At 38.2% G+C, this 23,497-nt stretch overlaps 1 protein-coding gene across 1 annotated transcript in view; it reads left to right on the top strand.

The window, feature by feature from the left end:
- fstl5 (follistatin-like 5) overlaps positions 1–23,497 on the top strand; it is a 178,020-nt gene that overhangs the window by 43,855 nt on the left and 110,668 nt on the right. The window contains exon 4 of the mRNA XM_067599913.1: positions 13,813–14,061. Within this exon, the coding sequence (XP_067456014.1) occupies positions 13,813–14,061 (249 nt within the window). The remainder of the gene's footprint in view (positions 1–13,812; positions 14,062–23,497) is intronic.

The raw sequence follows: 23,497 nt of genomic DNA, 5'->3' as shown, positions 1-23,497 counted from the left end.
TTGAAAAAAGTGGAAAGAGGCTTAAAAATCCAGTTTTTGTTTTTATTACACTTTTGATTTTAGAAAATTAAGGTGTTGCAATAAGTGTTCATGAATAAACTGCCTTACGAAGGAGGTCCCCACACTGGGTCTTGAACTGGAGTCTCCCAGATCATAGATGACTGCACTGACTACTGAGCTAAAACTCATCGCCTCATTGCAGACAGACCTCTATCTATTTATACACCCATAACACAGAGACAGCACACTGTGCAATATGTAGGGAAGAACTTCAAAGAAGATTATTGCTTTGCACTTTACATTTATTGCCTATTTTTTACAACCTTATGGAGGGAGAACAACAGGTTATAGAGAGTCCCTTGGGAGCACTTTGCTTATGCCTGTAGCTCAGCTTTATCTCTGGCGAGCACCCCCAACTCCGGGAATGATGTCCAAATTAGGAAATGTGCATCATGTAGCAGGTGGATGTGACTCTCCTTGTTGAGACCTGCTGAACTGAGATAGCGATGTAACTGACCTGCGCGCTGGTATTTGACATGTTTTTTTTTCTTCCCGAAAACAAATAATTTTTAAAATATTTGAATGAATGAAACAAATATTCATAAAAAACCTCACTATTTGTGCTTCGCAGAATGATGTATTTGTATTTGGGCACACCTCTAGTAGTATAAAGTACATATGCACACATCTTGATCTACAGGATAATCTCCACAAGTTAACATGTTTCACTGTACAGTATTTGAACCACAAAAGCAATTAGTATAAATAGAAATAAATCATTATACAGCATCAGAATCCACCCTTGAGAGATTAATGAGTGTAATTTATGTCCTAGAGTCAAGTGAAAACAAAGATTTGATGTTTTTATTTGAAACAATGTTTTTTGACATCTACAGTGAAGAGCCTTTTTTTCTGTGACTCAATGTCAAAGAAGCCTTATTAATCCGCTATGATTGTTAAGTTAAAATAATGAACTATTAAGTCCATAGTGGTTTTTCTGAGTTTTTCGTAGGCATTGGCGAGGACAGCCATAATTTGGGTATTAATATCATGCTGAACCACTGACAAGCTGGCACCATCATGCAGTTTATTCCTATAGTTTTAATTTGTATTTACAGTATACCCTTTGTATTCTGCAAAGTGGTTTGTGATGAATGTGTCAGACAGCAATTTATGTATAAATTGGACGGGACTTGAGTTGGGTGCTCTGTAAGATTTTGCAACCACCACAGTCTATTCATGTGCTGTCAGTTGTGTTTGTAATGGAGCTACAAGATGGATGTTCAGTAGTCAACACCCCCTATCCCGTATATTTCTCCTTTACCTGTACTGAAAATGTTCCTGTCTTGTTTAAAAATTTAATACACTCAAAAGTGGATATACATAAAGTGCGTTTGGTTGACAGCTCATAGTGCTGAAGGTGTCTCGACAAAGATGGTACTTTAGTACACATGCTTTGGTCTGCTATACATATCATTGTGAAAAAAATTATCAGCATAGATATCCCTTTCTCCCTCAGTCTGTTCATTTTGGGTGACCCCTCTGTATTAAGTAGCTTGACTCCACTACCCACTGATTGGATCCAGACTGCTCTTATGTTAGGACGGAAACTTCTGGTCAAAGAATGGAAAGCCTCATCTGCACCAGTACCATCTTTGTGGCACACTTCTCTTGGTCAGCTGGCCTCCCTAGAACAATTATCATATAGGCTACTTGGTAAGGTGGAGGGGTATCACTCAAAATGGGGGCAGTATCACTCTTGTGTATATTGAGGATTTAATGGTGTTTCCAGCTCATAAAAATATCAGTAAACTATCATATAAAATGTGAATAACAGAGTGATACATTTTGTTAGAATACCAGTTAACAAGCCATGCTGTAAACTTATATGCTTTCTGCGCATCACTGTCAGACACCTTTCCATTGTGCATGATAATTTAAGGCACACTGAAATGTTTTACTGCTGCTCCTGTCAGCACAAACTGTAGTGCCTTTGACCCTTACACTTTTTACTCTAGCCGCTTTTACTGATCAAGAAAAAATTGCATTTTTGCTGTTCAGTCATCCCATATAACAGTTAAGTGTCTAAAATGTGAATGCACACGTTCAACACTTTCTCTTCACTGGGAGTGTTATATATTTTATAGTTGGAAAAGTAGAGATGCAGAGTAAGGCTGGCAAGGTTTCAGAACAGCAGGTTGCAGAGCTCAGCTTTCAAAGGGATGGACCTTCCTTTTATTAGTGATACCAAGGATTTGTCCTCTGTTAAAGTATATTCAGACTAGATTTGATTTCATTAAAGTCACCGTGAAACAGAAGTTAGTGTCTTTAGCTTCTGTACTGTGACACATTTCCCATTGAATCAGAATATGTGGATGGTGTACAATTAAATCATTTAAATTAATCAGTCAACTCAAATCTCTCAGATTTGATTGGGCCGCTAAAAGGTGGGCTAGGTTAAGCAAATTCAATGTGATATGGAGCAGCAGAGGACTGTTGGCCTCCACACACACCTCCATCAGCCATGTTGTTAGATAAGGAGGAGGAGGATGTGGGAGATGAATAAATTAGACCCAAATTAGACATTCTTGTGGATAAGACGAACAAAGTTTTTGCCCTCTGATATCTGATATCCCCTTAAGGTATTGCTCTGCTTGCTACTACCACTATGACTATTACACCCATGCAGTCAAATTTGGATTTATATAATGGGTGTGGATAGCTAGTCACCAAAAATCACATTTGGTTGGATACATTTTTGTACACGCCACTGAGTTCAAAGTGAGTCATCAAACTTTTTACAGGAGGAGAGAAGAAAAAGGATTTTGATATAGTAAGTATGAATAAATAAATATTAAGTACTTATTTGGCATATAACAAGAGATAACAGAACAATGAATACAAACAAAACTAAAATGGCAAAAGAAAAAACATTGCAACACAAATTACAAGCAAAACAATATCCAGTTCAAGCATGCCACAACTTTCAAGTTCAAAATAATTTCATATGTTTTTCTGTAGTCACATGTTGAGTTGTGATTGACTAAAAAGAAAGTGTGAACACCCCCACCTTCACTTCACTGGTGCTTTGCATTTCAGAGGAAGGACTATGGAGCAGACTCATTGAGGTGGAAGGGAAGTCATCAATGTTTTAAACATAGTGCGTTACTAGGCTCCAAAGGGTTGAAAAAGCTCTTATGCCTCAAATAGCTTCTCATAAAATGTTCATGAGTTGTTTATGCCACCAGGAGTAAAAGTGTTGTCACAGTGCTGCAATTATCATACAGTGAGGAAGTAGAGGAAGTGCATTTCAGTAGGTGATAACACAACACCTCTGTATGATGGATACCAGTCTTTCAGCCAGTCTAACCTTGGGGGCGAAAATAGAATGAGTCTTTGACTTGATATGTGAAAAGTCGAAGATAACAGCTACAACTTGCTTGCCTTTCTGACACTTATTATCACTAGACAACAATTTTTAAGCAGATGAGGAGCTTTGCCAAGAATACTCTTCTTCCTACGTTTCCATGTCTCAAAACAGAGAAACTTTCGAAATTGACACTGAAGTGTGAAAAACAGCGATAATTATGTGCATTTACACTTCTATACATGGAAAACACTTAATCTTAGTTTATTTTCCATTAGACACAGGAACTATATAGTTTCAAACGTGGCAGTAGCTATTTGAGTAAACTCCCAACCTTCCTCACAAAGTAAAATGTGGAAGTCAGAGAAATTGCTTCAAGCTTAATATTTTTGGTTGAGTGCATCCTTTGGCAGAGCAGTTTTTTTTGGGCACAGCTTTGCATTGATACCCCAAGGATAATTACACAGAGTCAAACAAAACAGAATGAATTATTTGTCATTTTTAAATAAATTAAAGGGAGAAAGGGACAGTTAACAAACTACAGCAATGGTTCCCAAACTTTTTTAGACCACAACGCGCCTTCAAAGGAAATTTTCTGTCATGGCATAGATAAATAATTTTGCTAAAAATAAACAATGAATACAATTAAAAAAGTTAATATGTTATATGTATTTCTTTCATTTTCTAAAATGAGCTTATATTGAAGATGTAGCCGAAAAGGAAAAACAAACAAATAAAACCCAAAAAAGGCTACAGGAAAAAAAGCTGCTGCTGTTGAATGAGAGAACAACCTGCAGGTCTGTAAAACCACAGTGAATGCACATGGACATTGATGGATATCTGTCTTCCAAAAAACATCCAAAACCTGTTTGTTAAGCCATTAGCTGAGTATCTTTGTCTCTGTGTCGAGAGCTGAGATGTTTGAGCATTTCTTTGCGCTCTGTTTACCGTCTACAGTCTAACCACTGCTCTACAGTATGTCCTATAGAAAGAGTTTTAAGTTATGAACTGAAATTTTCTGTATTTTTATGACAGGCCGTTTATAGTAGAATATCCACTTATTTAAAAAAGCTGTCCTATGGTCACAGGTTTGTCAAAATGTCCCTAAGAAAAACTGAACCACTATTTGTTCACCTATTGCAAGTATAAGCACCTAAAATATAAAATACAATCCATAAGACTGTGCATGCCTATAAATCTAGCTGACTGAAAATGAATCATACTTTGGGCTATTAAACTTGTTCCTCCATAAAAGATAATTCATTGTCACCAAATTGGTGACATACAGGAGCTCACTGTTCATGAGACACTTATGATGGTCAGATGTAAGCACAGTCCACCTGCTAGGCATTTCTGTCTGTCACACCTCCAATGATGCCATGGTGCTGACTGCAGGGCCATCAGCCAGGAGCCACCCTTCACTGATGTTTGCTCCTTTAATCTCAGAACATCTCAAGATGGTGGAGCAGTGGCAGGGATGTCTCCCTACTGCCCCTTGCAGCCAGCCCTAGGATCCTTTCTTTGCCTAAGCGTTGTCCTTCCTCCAGAGCCAGACCCAGAGGCTCCCTTGTTCTGCCTCCTCCACCAAGTCTTTGAGAGCCTTCCTCAGCTCAGAGCCTGTTATCCCAAGAGACTTCAGGAACTGCTGGGTGGATGTTCCAGTGTGGCCTCTGCAACCAACGTCTACTAGATAGGTGAACACCCTCCACCCTGCTTGTGAGCATTCAGCTGCCTGCTCTGTGTACTTACCTTCTCTCTCTCAAAGGCAGCCTCTATTCTCTCTTCCTGTGGAATAGTCAATTCAGCTATAATGACTGTCCTAGTAGAGGTGGACTGGAGCATGATATCTGGCTGTACTGTCTGCATCACATTCCACTTGTATCCTGTATGAACTTTGGCCTTTATGTTTTGGAAAGACAGGTCAGGTGAGTCGCTCAGCTTGAACACAAGCCTCACCTTCTTCTGTTTGTAGCCCAAGCTAATAGATTTCAATGGAAGTTTCAGAGTGTTTCTCCCAAACAGTGCTGTGTTGGAAAGACATCGAGAAAGGCCCAGCCATTTATGGATGTAGCTGTTTGCTTTTGAGTGCATCTTCAGCGTTGTTGTTGAGATGATGTCACACAACTTCAGGGGTGAAATCAGATGTTGGTTTAAGGTGAACTGGTAACACCAGACCTTGAATTTCCCTGGTAGGAAGCTTTGGTCAATCTTGCTCATATGGAAGTTGAAAGTGAAAGTGATGAGCTGGTAGGGAACAGACTCGTAGGCATTTGTTCCAACCAGATTACATGGAGATCTGATTTGTTGCAGTTGGCTGTCTGGATTTGTTCCCAAATCATGGCCAAGTGCTCCACGCACCCAGGATTTCCTGGAATGCCCGCCTTCTGACAATTGGTATCAATGTAGTTGTTTGCCAGGAGGTAGCTGGTCGTGCACTTTGACACCACCAAAAAGAATATCCTCCCTTCCACATTTAGCATGGCGATGCCTCTGAATTGACTGATGTTGTGGGAGACTTTCTCCTTTGGGATGAAGGTTGTGACAGTTCAGTTTAATGCTGATGGGATGGACTGGGTTTTCCAGGCAACACCCATCAGCTTCCACAAAAGCTTCCTGAGGCAGTTGTATACCCTATAGGGTACACCGTTTGGTCTGGGTGCTGATGCAGCTCTCACTCTACCACCTGTTTGACTTCAGACCATTTGGGGGGAGTGGTATCAAACAGGGAGGAGGGCTCTGGTGGGTGAGGTACATGCCCTGCTGATCCGAGGGACCTTTCCCTTTGGCTGTCACTGAGCTGGTCTTTGATGTATTCCTCCAGCTTCTACTTGGTGGTCTGCAGTGTCTCCAAATCTCTCTTTGCCTTCCTTGTAGATGATGTGACTGAAGATGTTCAGTTTGGAGGTTGTGCTCCCTCTTAGTGTGTTCTGGAGGGTGATGTGCAACCTCTGGTTGAGGCGTCTCCATGCATCCTTGTGGCTTTTGGCCACTTGGCTTTGGATTTTCTGGCGTTCCTCTGGTGTGTTTCTGCTTGGTATTTCATTCATTCCAGGCTGTTTCGTTCTTGTTCTGCTTGTAGTTGATTTAGGGAGTCCATGTAGCAGCTGCTTTAAGCACATGTTGAATAGGTAACTAGCCCCTTCACGCCTGGTGCGGCCTTTCTTGCTGCCAGCCAGTCCTCAGGGAGAAAACTCTGGGTAATGGCAAATTCAATGATGTCAGACCTTTATCCATAAATACATTATTTTTTCCCTTTACTTTTTGCATGACAACCGGTTGGCTAAAAATACTCTTACCTGCTGCTGCTACTGTAGATTCTTGTATGTTCCAGTATCTGCTGCTCTCCACCAAGCCTTTTGTACTTGCTCAACATCTGCCAAGACTTTCATAGAACTTAATTGAGCAAAGTGTCAGCTGGTGTTAGAGAATGTGACATTGTTTATGTGCCATGTAAAGTTTTAGTATTGTTTTAGTAGTTGTTTATTCAGATTTGCATCCCCTTGTTCTTGTTCATGGGCCTAGTGGGCCAGTTTAACTCAGTGCACCGAGTGAGCTTAGAGCCTCTGACTGTTGTTTACCACACTCTGCTCTCTCCCTCAGGACCCTGAGCTGCTGTAATGGAAAACATCAGATGGGTACAAGACGGAAACTCTTAGTTTAGGAAGAGAAGAAAAAAGCATGCCAGAAATAGGAAATGCAGTATAGACTGTTGAAAAAGAGTTGCATGTCCAAGAGTGAATGTGCTTCAAAACATTGGGACATATTGCTTAAATAGATAGTAGCATTTAGATTCAACTTGAGATGCACTAGAGATGTTAGAAGGCTGCCGAAATGCTTTACAAAGAGATCAGGATGTTACCCATTTGTGAAGGCAGTTTCCATTATACCACTTTGGGTTTTTTTCAGGCTTGTCTTTTGCTGTGATAGTGAAGCTTTGATCCATCTGCAATGACAATCTGATTATGTCGGCCATGTCCAAGTACATCTGTTATCCTACAGTGTTCACCTCATTATGCATGCATCAAGGGATGATGCCCTTCAAATGATGCACACTGGAGTTGCATATGTCGGGACCTTGGTGTTGCCTACATGCTCTGACTAAAGGTTAACATTTTAACTGAACAGGACGCATTTTCTGTCTACTCCATTTTTAATGATAATTCTGAGGAATTTTCTTTGCATCTAAGGCTGTTCTCTGATTTTTTTTTTTTTTCTGATTAAGATACTTTAGTGATCGGCTTTATCAACTTCAAAACTGAGCCAGTATAAAGATTTTTTTTTTATTATTATCATAGATCTTAAAAATGAAGAATTTGCAGCGGTAATGTAAATTATAATTTGTATTTATATATTCTTATCTTGTCTTATTATAACTTTATTCAAGAAGAATAGGCCATTTATAAATTACTAGATCCAAATTTTTTTAGGTCTGTTTTTGGTATTTACAAACTCCTGGGGGAAATATCTGGCTCTTTAGCTGGTAAATGTCCCATTATCTTCACCAGATAGACGCTAACTTTGTCTGCTGTTTAGTGTAGTTTTTAGAGCTTTTTCACTGAAAACCATTGCCTGTTATGGCTGAACACAACACTGAGAGCAATGACAGTTAACCAATACAATAAAGTTTTGAGCCAGAAAACCAAACTATCAGCTTAAAGACACATAAAGCTTTGTAGACCTGAGGGGAACTGCAGAGTCGGGTGATAATTCTCTATGGGTTCATCACTATGAGCGACCCTTTTCATATACAAGTAGTCTGGTTATTCATTATTATTATTTTTTAATCCTTGTGTTGCTGCAATGCCCTGGACTTCCTCCAACCTGGGGAAAAAAAGTTTATCTTTTTAAAATGTATCTAACAATTTCCAATTTCTTTAAAAGATATTATTAATCTACTTTGGAAAGTCTTGTCCCTTGTACAGAACAGAATTACACAACATCACACCATAATATCACATACCATATTGTATCAGAAAAAACAATCAGAAAATGTCATACTGTAATATATCATTTTTTATCACTTCTTGTAATAAAATAAACAGCAAATGAGCTCAGTAGATTGCAAACCCACCAACCACATTCACAGCATACCTCTATTTTGCAGTCCTTGAGCAAGACACAAAATAACATCGCCTCCACCCTTACCATGATCTAGTGTCCCAGTACATGTTTTTAGGTGCACGAATTCAGTTAAAAATTCTCATAACAAGCCTCAGGTTCACACTGAACACAGAGCATCATGTATTTCTGTCCACACTCAGAAAAAGAAACAGGTCATCAATAAATGAATGGCTGTGCGCAATTCCTCATTTGTCTCTGATGTCAGCTGATGACCAGACTGTTGGGTGTGCATACTGATAACAAATGACTGCGCCCTTCGCTGACCCTGCTGGTGGCAGAGGATGCCTGGCTGTGTGACACAAATTCACTGAATAATCATTGTGCCAGGGCACCGCAGGGAATTAATAAACTAGCAAATTGACTGTCTCCAATCAGGTCACAGTGTACACACTTGTATCTCGTCTAAATCCTCTGTGACGGCTAGAGGATAATGCAGGACTGTGTGTGGGGAGATGTTAGGGATGAGAATGCAGCTTAACACTTAACACTAAGTCTGTTTGTTTACCCTGACACCCAACTGCAAAACTGAGCTTCAGACACTATTGAATACATTTAAAATAGAAAACTACAGCTGTCAAAAGTGAATTGTCAGGATTTAATGATTTCTCAGTGGTGCCCAGGAAGCTTTCAAATTATACTGTATTTTAAGTATTTAGTGTCATTGTCTTTAAATACTTGCAGTCATATTGATTTTTACCTAAAACCAAACCCTGTATTTATGTGGCTTTTAGCTGGTAACAGGATTACACAAGGTTCTGCAGAAAGAGACAGTGCAAAAGTAACAAGTGCTGATTGTTTGGAATTTGGTTTTGAATGCAGACATAATAAATTTGAGCTCAGAAGCAGTGAATTAATATAACCATCTGCTTAGACTATCTGTGAACACTGGGTGTACATCTTTCTTTTTGTGTAAGTTTATATATCAAGAAACCATGCCGCTCAAAGCCAAATGCATTATAGATTGTAATTAATGCAGTGAAGTTCCACCCTCTAGTCAATATTTATTGGTCAGTAGTGAAACATAGACTGTGTGCAGTGTGAGAGTGAAGTTAAGGGATCCCAGTCTGTATGCTATGTAAGATGTTCTTCTACAAATGATTATGATCATGCAACTAATTTGTTTCTGCTAATGTTTTTGCAATTCCACATGGAATATGATCAGTGGCAATGTTTTGTTCCAATGCAAGTGCTGTATTGTGACATTATTTGGCAGTGAAGGAGGACTTTGATGCGGATTGCCAAGTGTGCAAAGAAGATGATTTGAACACCAGAGAGAAGGGTTCACATCCTATCTCACGCTTCAAGCCAACATTGACTGGATAAAATATTTAACCCAGACCATGTTACCTTCTTATATATTAGAAGTAAGGTAACTTAAAGTTATGAGTTACAATGACACAGTGACCTCTGAGCCTTCTGGTTAAATTCCTGAAAGAATGATATGAATGAAAAGATCACAGATTTAAGCCATCATTTTCATATTCATCATATGAAGAATTTTGCTAATGTGGTTTAGGAAATGGCATTATTAATTCAGTTACTATTAACCAATTTTTGAGCAGTAGGTGACAGAAAGAAATCAAAACAAGCTGATGTATACATAGCCACCTTCATAGCACCAGCTTACTAAGTTGTAATATGGCTGAAGTGCAGGCAAACCATTGCCTTCTTACACATTTAGCAGACATGGAGTAACATTATCATCATGTTTCTGACCAACTGATTAACGTTTAGATTCTTGAGGTAGTTGCTAAGTAACCCTGCCATTTATTGGGTAGCTGGGTAGTTAGCAGAGCATAGTGTGTTTTTCAGACCTTTTCTTGCTGGAAACAGCTTAAACTAAATGAGCAGGTTGTAAACAAAAATGTATGACCAAAAAGGTGAGCCAAAGGAGTCTAAAAGGCTCAGTTCAGCTGTAAAGTTAAATGATAATGCTCCATGGTTTTGGGGCTATGAGAAACTACCCTCAAATTACATGAGAATTTAATGATTTAATATTAACAATATCAAAAACGTCGGTTAATATAGATGTAAGCTAAGGCTGTGGACATGGTTAAATAAAAAATTGCTAAATGAAAACTTAACAGTGGGATTTAAGCCAAGCCAAAAGGCCGAATGTCACCCTGATTTCTTACAGTGTTGTTGATTGTTTCTAGACTTCTGTCTTCTGTGTTCCTTTCATTATAATAAAATGTATGTTGCTTACATAATATGAACAGAGTGTGTTATCACAAGACTGTTTCATGAGGATGTTTGCTATGGCGCTGCAGAGTCTGTCAGAGCTTTCATTCATTAACCACTGTGCTGGAGTGAGGTTGTGGTCAGTACATTTTAGCTTTCATTGTATCCATTAAAATGTACAGCTTGTCTTTTAATTAAAAAACAAAAGATATGTTTTCATTGTAATCTCATTAGTTTGGTAGCTTTCTAAAGAACAGCACACTAACACTTCTAAATATAGTGACCTTTTCACAAATAGAGTAAGCAGTGGACAAGCCTATAATCATTTTGTGTAGTCACTGCCAGTCGTCCCTTGTGTCTATAACTTTGTGTAACAGTGCAGCCTTGAGAGGAATTCGCTCTGATGGTTGTGAAATTTTTTTTTTCCCCTTTTTTTACTGCTCATCATACCCCTCCACCCCTTGAGGACTATTCCAAAGGGCAATCTAAGAGTGAGCAAGCTGCTATTAGAAAGCTGATATATTTGATGTGGTTCATGGAATACTGTACAGACTGATATGTGGCCTGTCAAGACTTGTTAGTGTTCATACAGGTTGAAATGGCAGACCACGACAGAATCCTGTCCCCCCGAGGAAATTTCACTAATCATTTCTTGAAGCAAAATATTGTTCTTATGAAACTTTTTGTAAATGAAGCCATCATCCACACAGTCCTGCAGTAGATACCAGAATTTGTGCACTACCTCTCCTCTCATGTTGTATTAACACCATACAAGCTGTAATATTTGGCTTTGTTATTGCCTTTTTTCCTGCTTTTCCTCTAATCCCTATAGGGAAATTCTCCTCTTGCTTGCCTCCTCCGTACAGTGGTCAGAGTTCAGGTTTTGCTGTAGAACTGTACCCCTGAAGCCTACAGGGAATAAGTGTCTTGTTCAAGGACATTTTCCCTACATTTAATTTGCTTTTCATTTCATTTCAATCCCTCAACTCCTCAGCGCTTGGATCAAATTAATACTCAATGATGTTTTAGCCTTGGTCATTATGAGGGTCACTTTGTGTAAGAAAGTATGGGGTACTGCAAAACCTGAACTCCTCCCTCTTCTCTAGTCATCTGTGGAGTGTTGTGCCACATGAAGTCACACTGGGCATTGGAGGGTATAAATGGACTCTTTAACAGTGTTTTCCAACCTTTTTGGCATTTGAAAATGAATTTAAAATGAAGTAATGGCTAGTTGTGACCCCTTTTCACAGCTTGTTGATGAGCTGTGAGCAATTCAACCGAAGACTTTGAGCTAAAGATTTTCTCAGATTGTGTTGATCGAATGATTTTTAGATGTCTGAAGAGGTAAAATTATTGACTGAATGAAAATTAATCGGCAACTACTTTATTAATCTCCTAATCATTTTTCCAGCCAATTATTCACTAGTGTCATCTTCTAAATTGTGAGGAGTTGCTCCTTTTCTTTGTCATATATCATAGTAAATGAGACTTTCTGCATTCTGGAGTATTGATTGGACAAAAAAAAGACATTTGTTAACGTCAACTTGGATTTTAGGAAATTGTTCTGGATATTGTTCTATTGTGGAAGAGAGAGCTCAGTACACTATAACTTAACATACATGCCCACTGCTTGTTGTTTTCTTAGGGTGCAATGTAATTTTCTGACATTTCATTAACAAAGAAATGAATCGATAAATTGAAAAAAAATATTGCCAGATTAGATAATTTGTTGCAGCCTTAAAATAATCCAATATTGCTCAAGGGAAAAATCAGGGATTGGAGAGAAATCTGAAAAATATAAGCTTAATTTTGTGTAGCATTTTTTTTTAATTCTTATCTTTTGATCATTTTTCAAACAGATTTATCTTGTGATCCCTTAAGGGGTCCCGACACAAAGCTTATGAACCTCTGCTCTGCTCATCGAATAATGCTAACTCTGTATGTATCATCCTCTAGATGCTTTGCTCCCCAGCTGTTATGTTGTGTTATAGACTTTATGATTGTATGGCTGTTTTCTGCAAATGAATAACATTAATAAAACCACTAGCATACTTTAAATAAAATCAGGCTTTTGTCAGGCAGTGCATCTATTGTCCATATGACATAAACCATGAAAAACACAGTGAAAGAGGGCAAGGTTATATTATTTCTATTATTATTATTATTATTATTTTATATATATAAACATACCAACTCCACTTCACCTGCATATCTCATTCAAGTTCATATTGTGTACGCTGTTTTTGTTTATCCTGCACTGTGTAGATGTATATAGATTTTATTTTTTTTATTAACTGCACATATAAGTATATCCTGTTAATACACACACATAGTTCATTTACACTCAAATTTATATTTATATTTACATTGGTATTTATACTTCTATTTATATTCTGCTTTTTTGCATAAACATAGTTTTTATCATGTCAACGTGCAAGCATACAGACAGAATCTTTGTAAATTACTGTCCGTCTCTTTCTTACACTGTTATGTTTGTGACAGTTACCTCTAGTGCAAATTGTAACAATAAAACAGCTTAGTTAATTTCAGAGTAATTTGATTAAAATATACTTACAGCATTGTCTCTGCACATGCAGATATGAAATGACAGAACAGGGGATGTTTTGTTTTGTGTTTCATTTTAGGTTGAAATTAACTGACTTTTTTAATCACTCCCACTCAAGGCACTTTACTGTGAACTTTGTTGTGAATTTATGGATTTGACTGACACTTTGTGAGTTGAGAATAAGACTAGGTCAAAACCTAGTGTATGGCTGGACTGTGTATGTAATGCTAGATGGCTTTTCATTTGAAACGACGGATACAAGAAGAGGCGACACTCAGCCGTGGTGACTGATGAAGTTACACCATTGGACGACCAGTGGTGTAACTTCAACACTCATTCACAGATTTCCGCGTTAATAGTGCTGGCCTCTGTGATCCAGCCAAGAAAATCCAGTATTGATGGTGAATTCCTGAGGGTGGAGAGGGCTGACATTAAATAAGCCTAAATGAGATCCAGGCTCTGACAGGAGCTTACACCCAGGCTTACCATCTGTTTTGGCAGATACACATATAGATCGAGATTGTGGTCAGACAAAAAAAGTAACCTGTCTTTTCTTTTTTTCTGTGCATTTGCTCAGGTTTTATGGGGCACAATGGCTATCCAGGTCCATGTGAACATAAGTACTGTGGCTTGGGGCGTCACTGTGTGGTCAACCATGAGACTGGCCAAGGGGAGTGTAAGTGCTTGGATCACTGTAAACCGCACTATAAACCCGTGTGTGGTTCAGATGGGAAGCTGTACCAGAACCATTGTGAGCTCCACCGGGCCTCTTGTCTTAGAGGACACAGGATTACCATCATGCACAGTGAGGAGTGCTTCTACAAAGGTAAGAACCCATATGAACATTTTCTAATGAAAGATGTGTGTGGTCCACTGGATGTTGTATGTCTTGCATCGTACCCTTTGTGATGTACTTTAAGCGAGGTCTCTGTGCCCTGTGGGATTTGATTTAATTGAGTCTGATTCCCACTGTGATGGGCACTAAAAATGTTAAGATAAAAATGTAATTTAATACACCCACAGTATGTACATTAGAAGCAAGTTTCTGCAAAATTATGTCTGAATGTAATTTCTGCACCAGGATGCTCGCTAAAAAAGTGTTTGCGATTTTGACAACATGTAAAGTTATCCATAAGCTGTTCACTCTTTTCTGGTGGTATATTTTTACTGGAGTGAAGGAAAATGACCTACATAATGTACTGAATATGATATCAGGGATGCTTTCATCTATGCAGTTTTACTATAGGTACCCCCATGGGACACAATGCTTAGCCCTGGGCAGTGTTGGTGCTATGCCCGACCCGTTGAACCACATAGGACTGTATTTAGGTTACTTATGACCTACAGGAATGAGGAAATTAAAGTAAATTAAGAAGACCTTTTCAACTTAGAAAAAGTGAAATAACAAAAATATCTGTTAGCAAGAGACTTGAGCAGGGTGGAAAATTACCACCAGCTAAATGCTGGCTGCTAAGCCTGCCTACTCCACCATCCTCTGTGGCAGATGACAAACATCATTTGGAAGTTCTCTTCTAATCTTCTGCTACTTGGTTGGTAAAGTAGTGAAGGTCTCCATTTTGGCTTGTTGACAGAAACAAAGAAAAACACATAAATTGTTGACTATGTCGTATTTTGCAGATTTGGCAGAAACAACACCCAAAATATAGGATTGGCTCTGAGAGGCAGTGGCTTTTGTTGATTTTACTTGAGGGACTGTGGGCTTAAAGAAATAGTTCTCCACCAAAACGCAAATATGTTATTTCACAAAATGGCAAGAAGATTGAAACCACTCTCATACGTATCTGGCTATCAAGCTACAAACAACAGCAGATTAGTTTAGTTTAGCACAAGGAGCTGAAACAGCAAGCCTCGTTCTGTCTGTAGGAAACAAAATCTGTTATGAGAACCTCTAAAGCTCAGTAATTAAGTGGTTGCCAGGCAAACAGCAGAGACTCCAGGAAGTTGCTGTTCATAGCCAAGGAATAGTTTGGCACATAAGTCCCAGTAAAATAGCTAACTGTTGTGTTGACTGAGCTTTAAAGGTGTTGGTAAAAGCGTATTTGTTTTTGTTCGGACTGAGCCGGGCTAGGTGTTTACTCCTGTTTCCAGTCTTTATGCTAAGCTAAGCTAACAGAATACCGGCTGTAGTATTGTATCCAACAGACAAATATGAGAGTGGTATCAGTCCTCTCAGCATTTTCCCAGAATGCCGAACTATTTCTAAGAAATCAGATAACAGTTTTTTTTTTCCTGACATAAGACTATGCATTATAATTCACCCTTGTTGAACAGCACATGGTTCTTGCTGGTTAAACTGTTCATAGTAATAGGGGATCCACTCTGGGTTTTGGCATCTGCATTTTTATCTTGTCATAGAGAAAATAATGATGTTGATGAATCCATGTGGGAGTAGTATACAGGGAAAAACATGAAAAGCAGTGTTGTAATTAGGTGGGGTATCTCTAATGTTCACTGCAAAACAATTACCATTCTGAATTAGATGCACATGTACCCTGCGCATGTGCATGTACTGCACATCTAAATATTTAATGTCAAAATACAAGCCAATGAGAGCACATACCTGTGCAACAGAACACCTTAGATACCATGTAGCTTCACAAGACACTCTTGAGAATATACAAGAACTAATGGCAAGAAATATTGACAAATACAGTAATGTATAACATTGCAGAGTGAATGCAACATAAAGAACAAAGGACACAATCTGAAACCAGTCATATAGCTCTCTCTGAAATGCACAGTTCAGCTTAGAGGCAGGAGCAGGTGGAAGTGCCGTAGTGCTCATATTTCCCCAGAGAAGGTTGACTGCTCTCTCCCACTGATTGTATAAATACACCAATATAGTCCATGGAAACGAGGCTACTTCCCCTTTTGTAAAAGGAAAGTAGCCTTGTCTAAAGCTAGACATCAGTGGAGTACCAGCTCCTGACTGCATCTATCCATTCAGGGCGAAGGGGAATAGTTACAAACTGCTCACGGACAGCATATTCATAACAATTATGAACAATTGACTGAGTCTCTGCATTGATTCGACAGGGTTTCTCAGCTCACTTGTTAACTTTGAAAAGTAACTTCATAGAAGACTGAGAATGGCTTTGGATCTATATACTGTTGCATAAGAAACTCTCTGTGGTCCTCCTTACAGAGAGTTTTGGGGGAAACATCCTCAGATTGTAAAGCCAAAACAAACAAAAACAAACAGCACATCCCTCTTACCGAGTATGCGTTCTTCCACCACTGAAATGCTCAATTCAGGGATGAACAAAGCTAAGCTGCAGGAGGGAAACATGTACAAGCTTTTACAACAATTCCCTACACCACACAAATGCCAACATACAAACCATCTTATAACAGCAGCCGCACGACTTGGCATACGTTAAGAGCAGCCTGTGTGTAGGTAGGCCAGTGTTAACAATCAAACCATCTGTTTCATTCCAATCACAGAAAAAGGCATTCAGATCAATGATACATCCCTGGTGGGTAACAGTCCTAATCACACTCTCTCATGTGCCCTGTCCTGTCAGACTACCCCTTCCCACCCCATCTACACCCAATCAGCATCTATCTGCAATGCAGAGTGGGATATTTGACCAATGTCAGACAATCAATATCAGATCAACAGGAGCCAAAAGAAGGAATAAAAAAACACCAGCCCACCTTTTTTCTCTCATCTCATCCCTCGCACAGTCCAGACAGTTTTTCTTTTTACTGTGACTGATATGTAATCAATTTCTCATTGGATGAGAGCTCTAGGGAAAGGACACGGGAACCTGTTGAAGTGATTAGTAATCTCTGCTGAAGGCATTGTTTTCTTCTTAGCACTTTCAAATATTCAAGAATAAAATCACACATTTTGAAATGTTGTTTACAGTTTAGTTAAATCTTAACATAGGAAAACAGAGGGACTACCTGGATATCACACAGCTACAGATAATTTGTTCTTTGATGTAACTACAAAAGGCACTGTGGCAATCAGAGGAAATGGATAATTGAGCAAATGTAATAGAGCTTACAACCTAATCCAGATGTAATTATGATTCAAGGGTTATTAGTGGGTAAAATGGAATGTACCCTCAATGGTATGTTAAATGTGTCACTTGATTATTTGTCCTCCAGGTAATGGGTTCCATTTACCTAGCAATATGGAGATATATACTCATTATCACAGCATAATAATGAATTTCCTTCAGTTTAATATTGGTAACCTCTGCCAAGGAAGTAATGTTTTCGGTACCATTTTCTCTCTGTTTGCTTGAGTTAGTTACTAGGACATCTACTGAACATATTTCAATTAAATTTGATGAAAAAACAGGCCATGGGCCACGGAGCAAGAGATTAGTTTTTAGTTTGGATCTGGAACAATAACAATACTGCCATTTTGTCAGGCAAGTTATGTTCTGGCTCATAATTGGTGAACTGTGATGCTTAGAAGTAGGGGTGCAACGGATCACAAATCTCACGGTTTGGATCATATCATGGTTTTGAGTCATGGATCGGATCATTTTTCGAACCAGCAAAAAAAAAAAAAATACGGAGACAAAAATCACTCTGCTTTCCATTTATTCTTAAAACACTTAAAGCAAGGAACTTTTGCCCATGGGTTTAAATGAAAACAACATTTAAGATATCCAAAATCTTAAAATATATAAAATATTCAATACTCAATTGTTAAGTTAAAGTGCAATATGAGGCATGATACCTTCTTCCCTTAAACATGGTAGTGAAAGAAACAATAACCTGTGTCCATATCATCAAAACTTGATGATAACTTACAAACATGAACACACGTCTTGTCCTGCAGCTTGCTGAATGAGCCACCAAATAAACATTAACCAGGGAAAAGTGAACCGCTAACGTCAGTTAGCAGCTAGATAGCTAATTAGCTGCTCAGCCGCACCACATTAAACAGCATGTAAACATACCTGCAGATGTCACTTCAGACCTGTTAGATGCTGGTTTGGTCATTACTTTTCAAAATCCCTGTTAGCAACACGCTGTCTGTCCATGACTTGTACTTACAGCAGTTTGTTTACTTTGTCTCCAATGAGACATTAAATTTTGCAGTTAATTTGCAGTTCATGTACATGCCAAACCACGGGAGGCGATCTGTACGGATCACCGATCAACTACGCTCCGTTACACCACTGATTAGAAGCAGTTTATTTTTCCAGATTACTTGGATGAACCCTTCTACACATTTCAATCCAATCTCCATAGAATTTGGAGATAGGATGAATTGTGTAGATGGAATATTTTTACAGTTATATTTTTTTATTGTGTGTGTTTTGATATGTTGAACCATAACTGGTTGGTAAATTATTTCACATAAATTGATATTGCTCTTGAATTCATTGTACAGATTTAACCAAATTTAGATTATACATGCCCATGTGATCCTGAAAAATTTGACCGCATTCCACCTATAAGTGGTGCTAAAGCAAAATTATATATATATTTTTGACAGTCTATTTGTAATTTTGTAATATTAATAAAACAGGAAAACACTACAAAAACAGCATGACAACACTGTCCCCAGAACATAGTGGGACCAAAATTATAAATTTGAATGTTCCTGTCGCAATGGTCATAAGTCTGTCTTCCATGAAATATATATATAAATATAGGATTTAGGGTTTTTTTTTTCAAATATGACTGCCATCAGCCAATCAGCATGATAGTAAATCACTATGTGCATGTTGTTGCCAATCTGAAACCAGATGCACAATAAACTTTCTAAACATTTTCTGTCCTTAGAAAATTAAAAGGGTTGTCTAGCCCTTGCGGACACATGAGCTCTTTCTAGTTGAAAAGATTTTTTAATCTGAATCTGTCAATAGAAAGATTGTAATTTCTTTGCAAGTAGGTTGAGTCCTCAATCTGTTAACCACAACACTGGGTGGAATATATTCAAAAGTATTTTATTAGGTTTATATGGCTGATCAAGTTTTATCTTTCCAAAGCAATTTTGCAATGTAAAGATCTCTAGAATGTTAAATTTTATCCAAACATTCAATTCAAAGGATAGGTTCACAATTTTTCAAGTCTTAAAACAACAATAAGGTGCCCATATGAACACTGAAAGAGGTTTTCCTCACTTTAATCATTCCTCCTGTTCTCAAATGCACTTTCAATGTAAGTGATGGGGGCCAAAATTCACAGTGTGTCCACACAGTCTTTTTGTGCAAAAATGCTCTAAAAATTTTCCTGAAGCTTATATGGGGCTTCAGTAGTCTGAGTTAGTCATATCACACATTTACAGTCTTTTTAGCATAATATTCCCTCTTTGTGTTTCCTCAGATAGTGTTTCCCTGTTGAGCTGCGGTGGAAGTATCGTAACAAAAAGAGGGACTTTGACACTAAAAAGACTGTAAGGATGAAAGATATCTTCTTGATTTGACTCATTTTTATGGCTAAAGCTTCATATTAGCTTCAGATAAACTGTTAAATACATTTTTGCACAGAAGGAGGACTGTGGATTTTGGCCCCCATCACTTACATTGTAAGTACATAATGAAGGCATCTTCTAATGGTCAGTATGAACAGGAGGAATGATTATGGAAAGAAAAACCCTATTTCAATATTTCATTTGGGCTCCTAACTATTGTTTTAAGAAAGACTTAAAACTTGTGAACCCGTCCTTTAATGCTGTGGCACTCACTCAGTTATTGCCACTGGCAGTGCATGAAAAGCTTGTCATTGCAGAGCATAAGGTCTTCCTTCTGTCCAATATTTTAAACTGGCTGTAATCTATGACAATAGGCTGTTAAATTCAAAACACAGTGCTATAAATGAACTGTCAATGCCAGATGGATGACATGCCTGTGCTACTAACGCTCTGCTGACTGCCACAAATTGGCTCATACTCTCTGTATTTTTAGATATAAAGAAGCTAATGAAATGGCTATCAGCCGGTCACCGATGGTCTATTTCAATCATTTATCAACCAATAGCAATTGGTGGTGAACAATCAGTGTAAACATAGTTTTAATTAGTGATGTGCCTGTCATCCTATTTTAGACACACATCTGCTTAGCTGATCTAAACTTCAAGCAAAATCCTCCATTCTTCTACCATGCTACCCCTGATCAAAAACAGAATATCTTGAAATGCAAATACTCTGAAAACAATGTGTTAGAGATATGCCAAGACATTTCTATTAGTATATTTACATAATTAATTTATTATATTCAGGGTTTTCTTTGGCACTGTATGATATTGCTAGCAATTTAGAATTTATGCATAAATGCATGCAAATATGCATTTAACATACTATTTGGAAAGTGAGATTATCGTGGTGTTTTTTTTTTTTTTTTTTTTACAAAAGCTATGAGATTGCACCATTATCTACAGTACTTTATTCAAATGTCATAGTGATGTCTTAATGAGACCACATATTATCAGCAAACAAGTCAAGGCCATCTCATGATCACTGAAAAGATTCTGCTTATTAATTTGATAGACAGACAATTAGTCCCCTGGGTAAGCTTAAACTTAGAAATGTAGGAAATGATTATTTTTGAACTGACACCCATATGCAAAGAAGTTTAGCCACTATTGGTTCTGGTCTCAGTTGGATGATTCTATGTTGGAAATGGACAGGCCTTGTCAGCCAGACCTTCTCTGTGCCTCTTATCTGCTATGGAAGACTGGATAAAAAATGACAGCCATGTGTTGACTGAAGCTTCTCATTAGCACTGGGGAGAGCATGTGACCCCCATTTTCCCCTCGCACTGCATGGCAACTTAGCCAGGATCGGATCTGATTGAAAATTAAGTGGTGCACAAAAGCCTGTCCAATCTACGGAGGGCAATGTGTGCATGAAGGCGAGCCATTTCTGCAGCAGGCAATTGCCACGAGCGGAGACAATTAAGGATAAGGTTGCGGCACATCAAGCAAGTGGTTTCAGTGCATTCAGCACATCCAATTATCTGGGAGATCATACATTTAGAAAACCTTCAGACATTTGGCTCCCAATAAACCTTCTGTGCCTGATCTTCTCAATTTTTTATTTACAACTCACTGTACAACTGCACGGCATCATTTATGGAGCTACTGCATCGTGCTGTTGGGGAATATGGATCAAAGTTTTACATGAGCTTTGTTTCAACATGGACATGAGTTGATATGGTTGCATTACAAAGGCCTTTTGCAGACTTCATGTAATCGCAGAATACACTGGTTTGGACATTTTAGGGGAGGACACATCCTTTGTTTTACTACTTCTTAACTTCTGTCTAAATGCTTAGGTACATGAAAGATCATCTAGTGCAATTAGATAACTTCCAGCTGGGACCTTGCTTTTCAGTTACACTGAATCTAAAAATACAATATATTAAAATGCCTGAAAATATGTTTTGAAAAACAAACATACGTTTATGAGTCAGAAAATTTTTCAGTCTTACTGAACAAGTCCTTAGATAGCCATATGACTTAAATGTGAAATAAGTATAGTGAGCATTCTGTCTCCAACAAGATGTAGTTCAATGCTTAATATGCCTGTAAGGGGACCATTGACTGTATATAAATATGGACAACATGTCTCCACTTCCTACCGTTATGCAAAAGTGAAGACAAAGTTCCTCCTTTCGGGGAGCTGCCATCTTGCTTGTGTGATGTCATTTGGAGTCAGAGTCTGCTCAGTAGAGTCGGGCAGCGGGATGACAGTTTGCAGGACATACCCCCTCAGCCATCCCACTGCCTGACAGAGTTTTAAGAGCGATTGTCACAGCTGTCAATAATGACGTCACACCCCCTTTTTGTATCATCAAATAACTAGATAAAACCAACTTATCAGAAAAATGAGCACTTGGACAAACATCAGCATGATAAGACTAATGGCAACTAAAATGACAGAAAGTGGTGGAAGTGGTGGGATTTATGACCTATACTGCAGCCAGCCACCAGGGGGTGATCGGAATGTTTTGGCTTCACTTTGGGGAGCTGTCATAATGTCCATCTTTATATACAGTCAATGAGTGGGACAGGTACTGTCTGTTGTAATGTACAGTATATGCATTATTTTTTATTACAATAATGCTTTCAATCAGGAATAGCTTGGGAATCACACCCAAAATGTGATTAATGACTTACGTCTCAGAACGTAGAATAGCACTTTCACTTTCATAATTACAATCTAATTGCAGCTGCTTAAGTATTGTATATCACCTGCATCCTCGTTGCTATGCCTCTGCGCCTTTGGCCTTCCAAGCTTACGAGAATCATCATCATGAGTCAGCTATTTACAATAGGGCTGCAACTAACGATTATTTTAGTCACTGATTAAACTGCCTATTATTTTCTCAAATCATAGTTTGATCTATAAAATATCAGTATACCTTAGCAAGTTCAACAGATTGCTTGTTTTGGTCAACCAACAGTCCCAAACTCAAACATTTTCAGTTTATTGTCATAAAAACAGAGAAAGGCAACTGCAAATTACTTAATATATTACTTAAATCTCAAATATGTCAATCGACTAATAGTTTCAGGTCTAATTCACTGGCAGGGTTCAAACAATAAACTTTAGCCACTACTAAAAGTTAGACATTTTTGGAAATATAATTATTTGCTTTCTTGTCAAGAGTTAGATGAGTAGATTGATACCACTCTCATGTCTGTACACTAAATACAAAACTGCTAACTTAGTTAATAAGCTAAGCTAACTTAGCTTAGCACAAAGACTGGATACAGGTGAAACAGCTAGCCTGGCCTATCTGAGCCAAATCTGCCTACTAGCACCTGTAAAGCTCACTTATTAACACGTTATTTATTGTTTGTGTAATCCGCACAAAAAAAAAGTGTGTAATGGGTAAAACGAGAAACAACACTTGATTTCAACAGTATATATCTGTAATGATTTTATAACCTTTAAGGATACATGTTTGACAGTTACCATGTACTGTGGCTTGAAAAATAAAACAATGTCCTCTTATTGGCTTAAACTATATGATTGTATACAGGAGAGGAATTGTTCCTGGATGGTAATATTTATTCTTGATCGTAATAGTGGAGCCAAGTGCCATCCAAGCCAGTTTAATTACACAAGGCAGTAGATGGATTAGACCCTGTGACTGACTGACTTCTAAATAAATATGCACTGGATGGTTGATGGCCAACTCTATGCGTAATATATTTCAACCACAGGTGTAGGTTTCAAGGGGGTTGTGAGAGACATGTTCCCATCAATGTCATCCCGTATTGATTTTTCCCGCTCAGTGATTATGCAAAATCAGAAATGTCCT

Source organism: Thunnus thynnus, chromosome 9, assembly GCF_963924715.1.
Source record: "Thunnus thynnus chromosome 9, fThuThy2.1, whole genome shotgun sequence".
NCBI lineage: Eukaryota > Metazoa > Chordata > Actinopteri > Scombriformes > Scombridae > Thunnus > Thunnus thynnus.
This window is presented reverse-complemented; position numbering and strand designations above follow the sequence as displayed.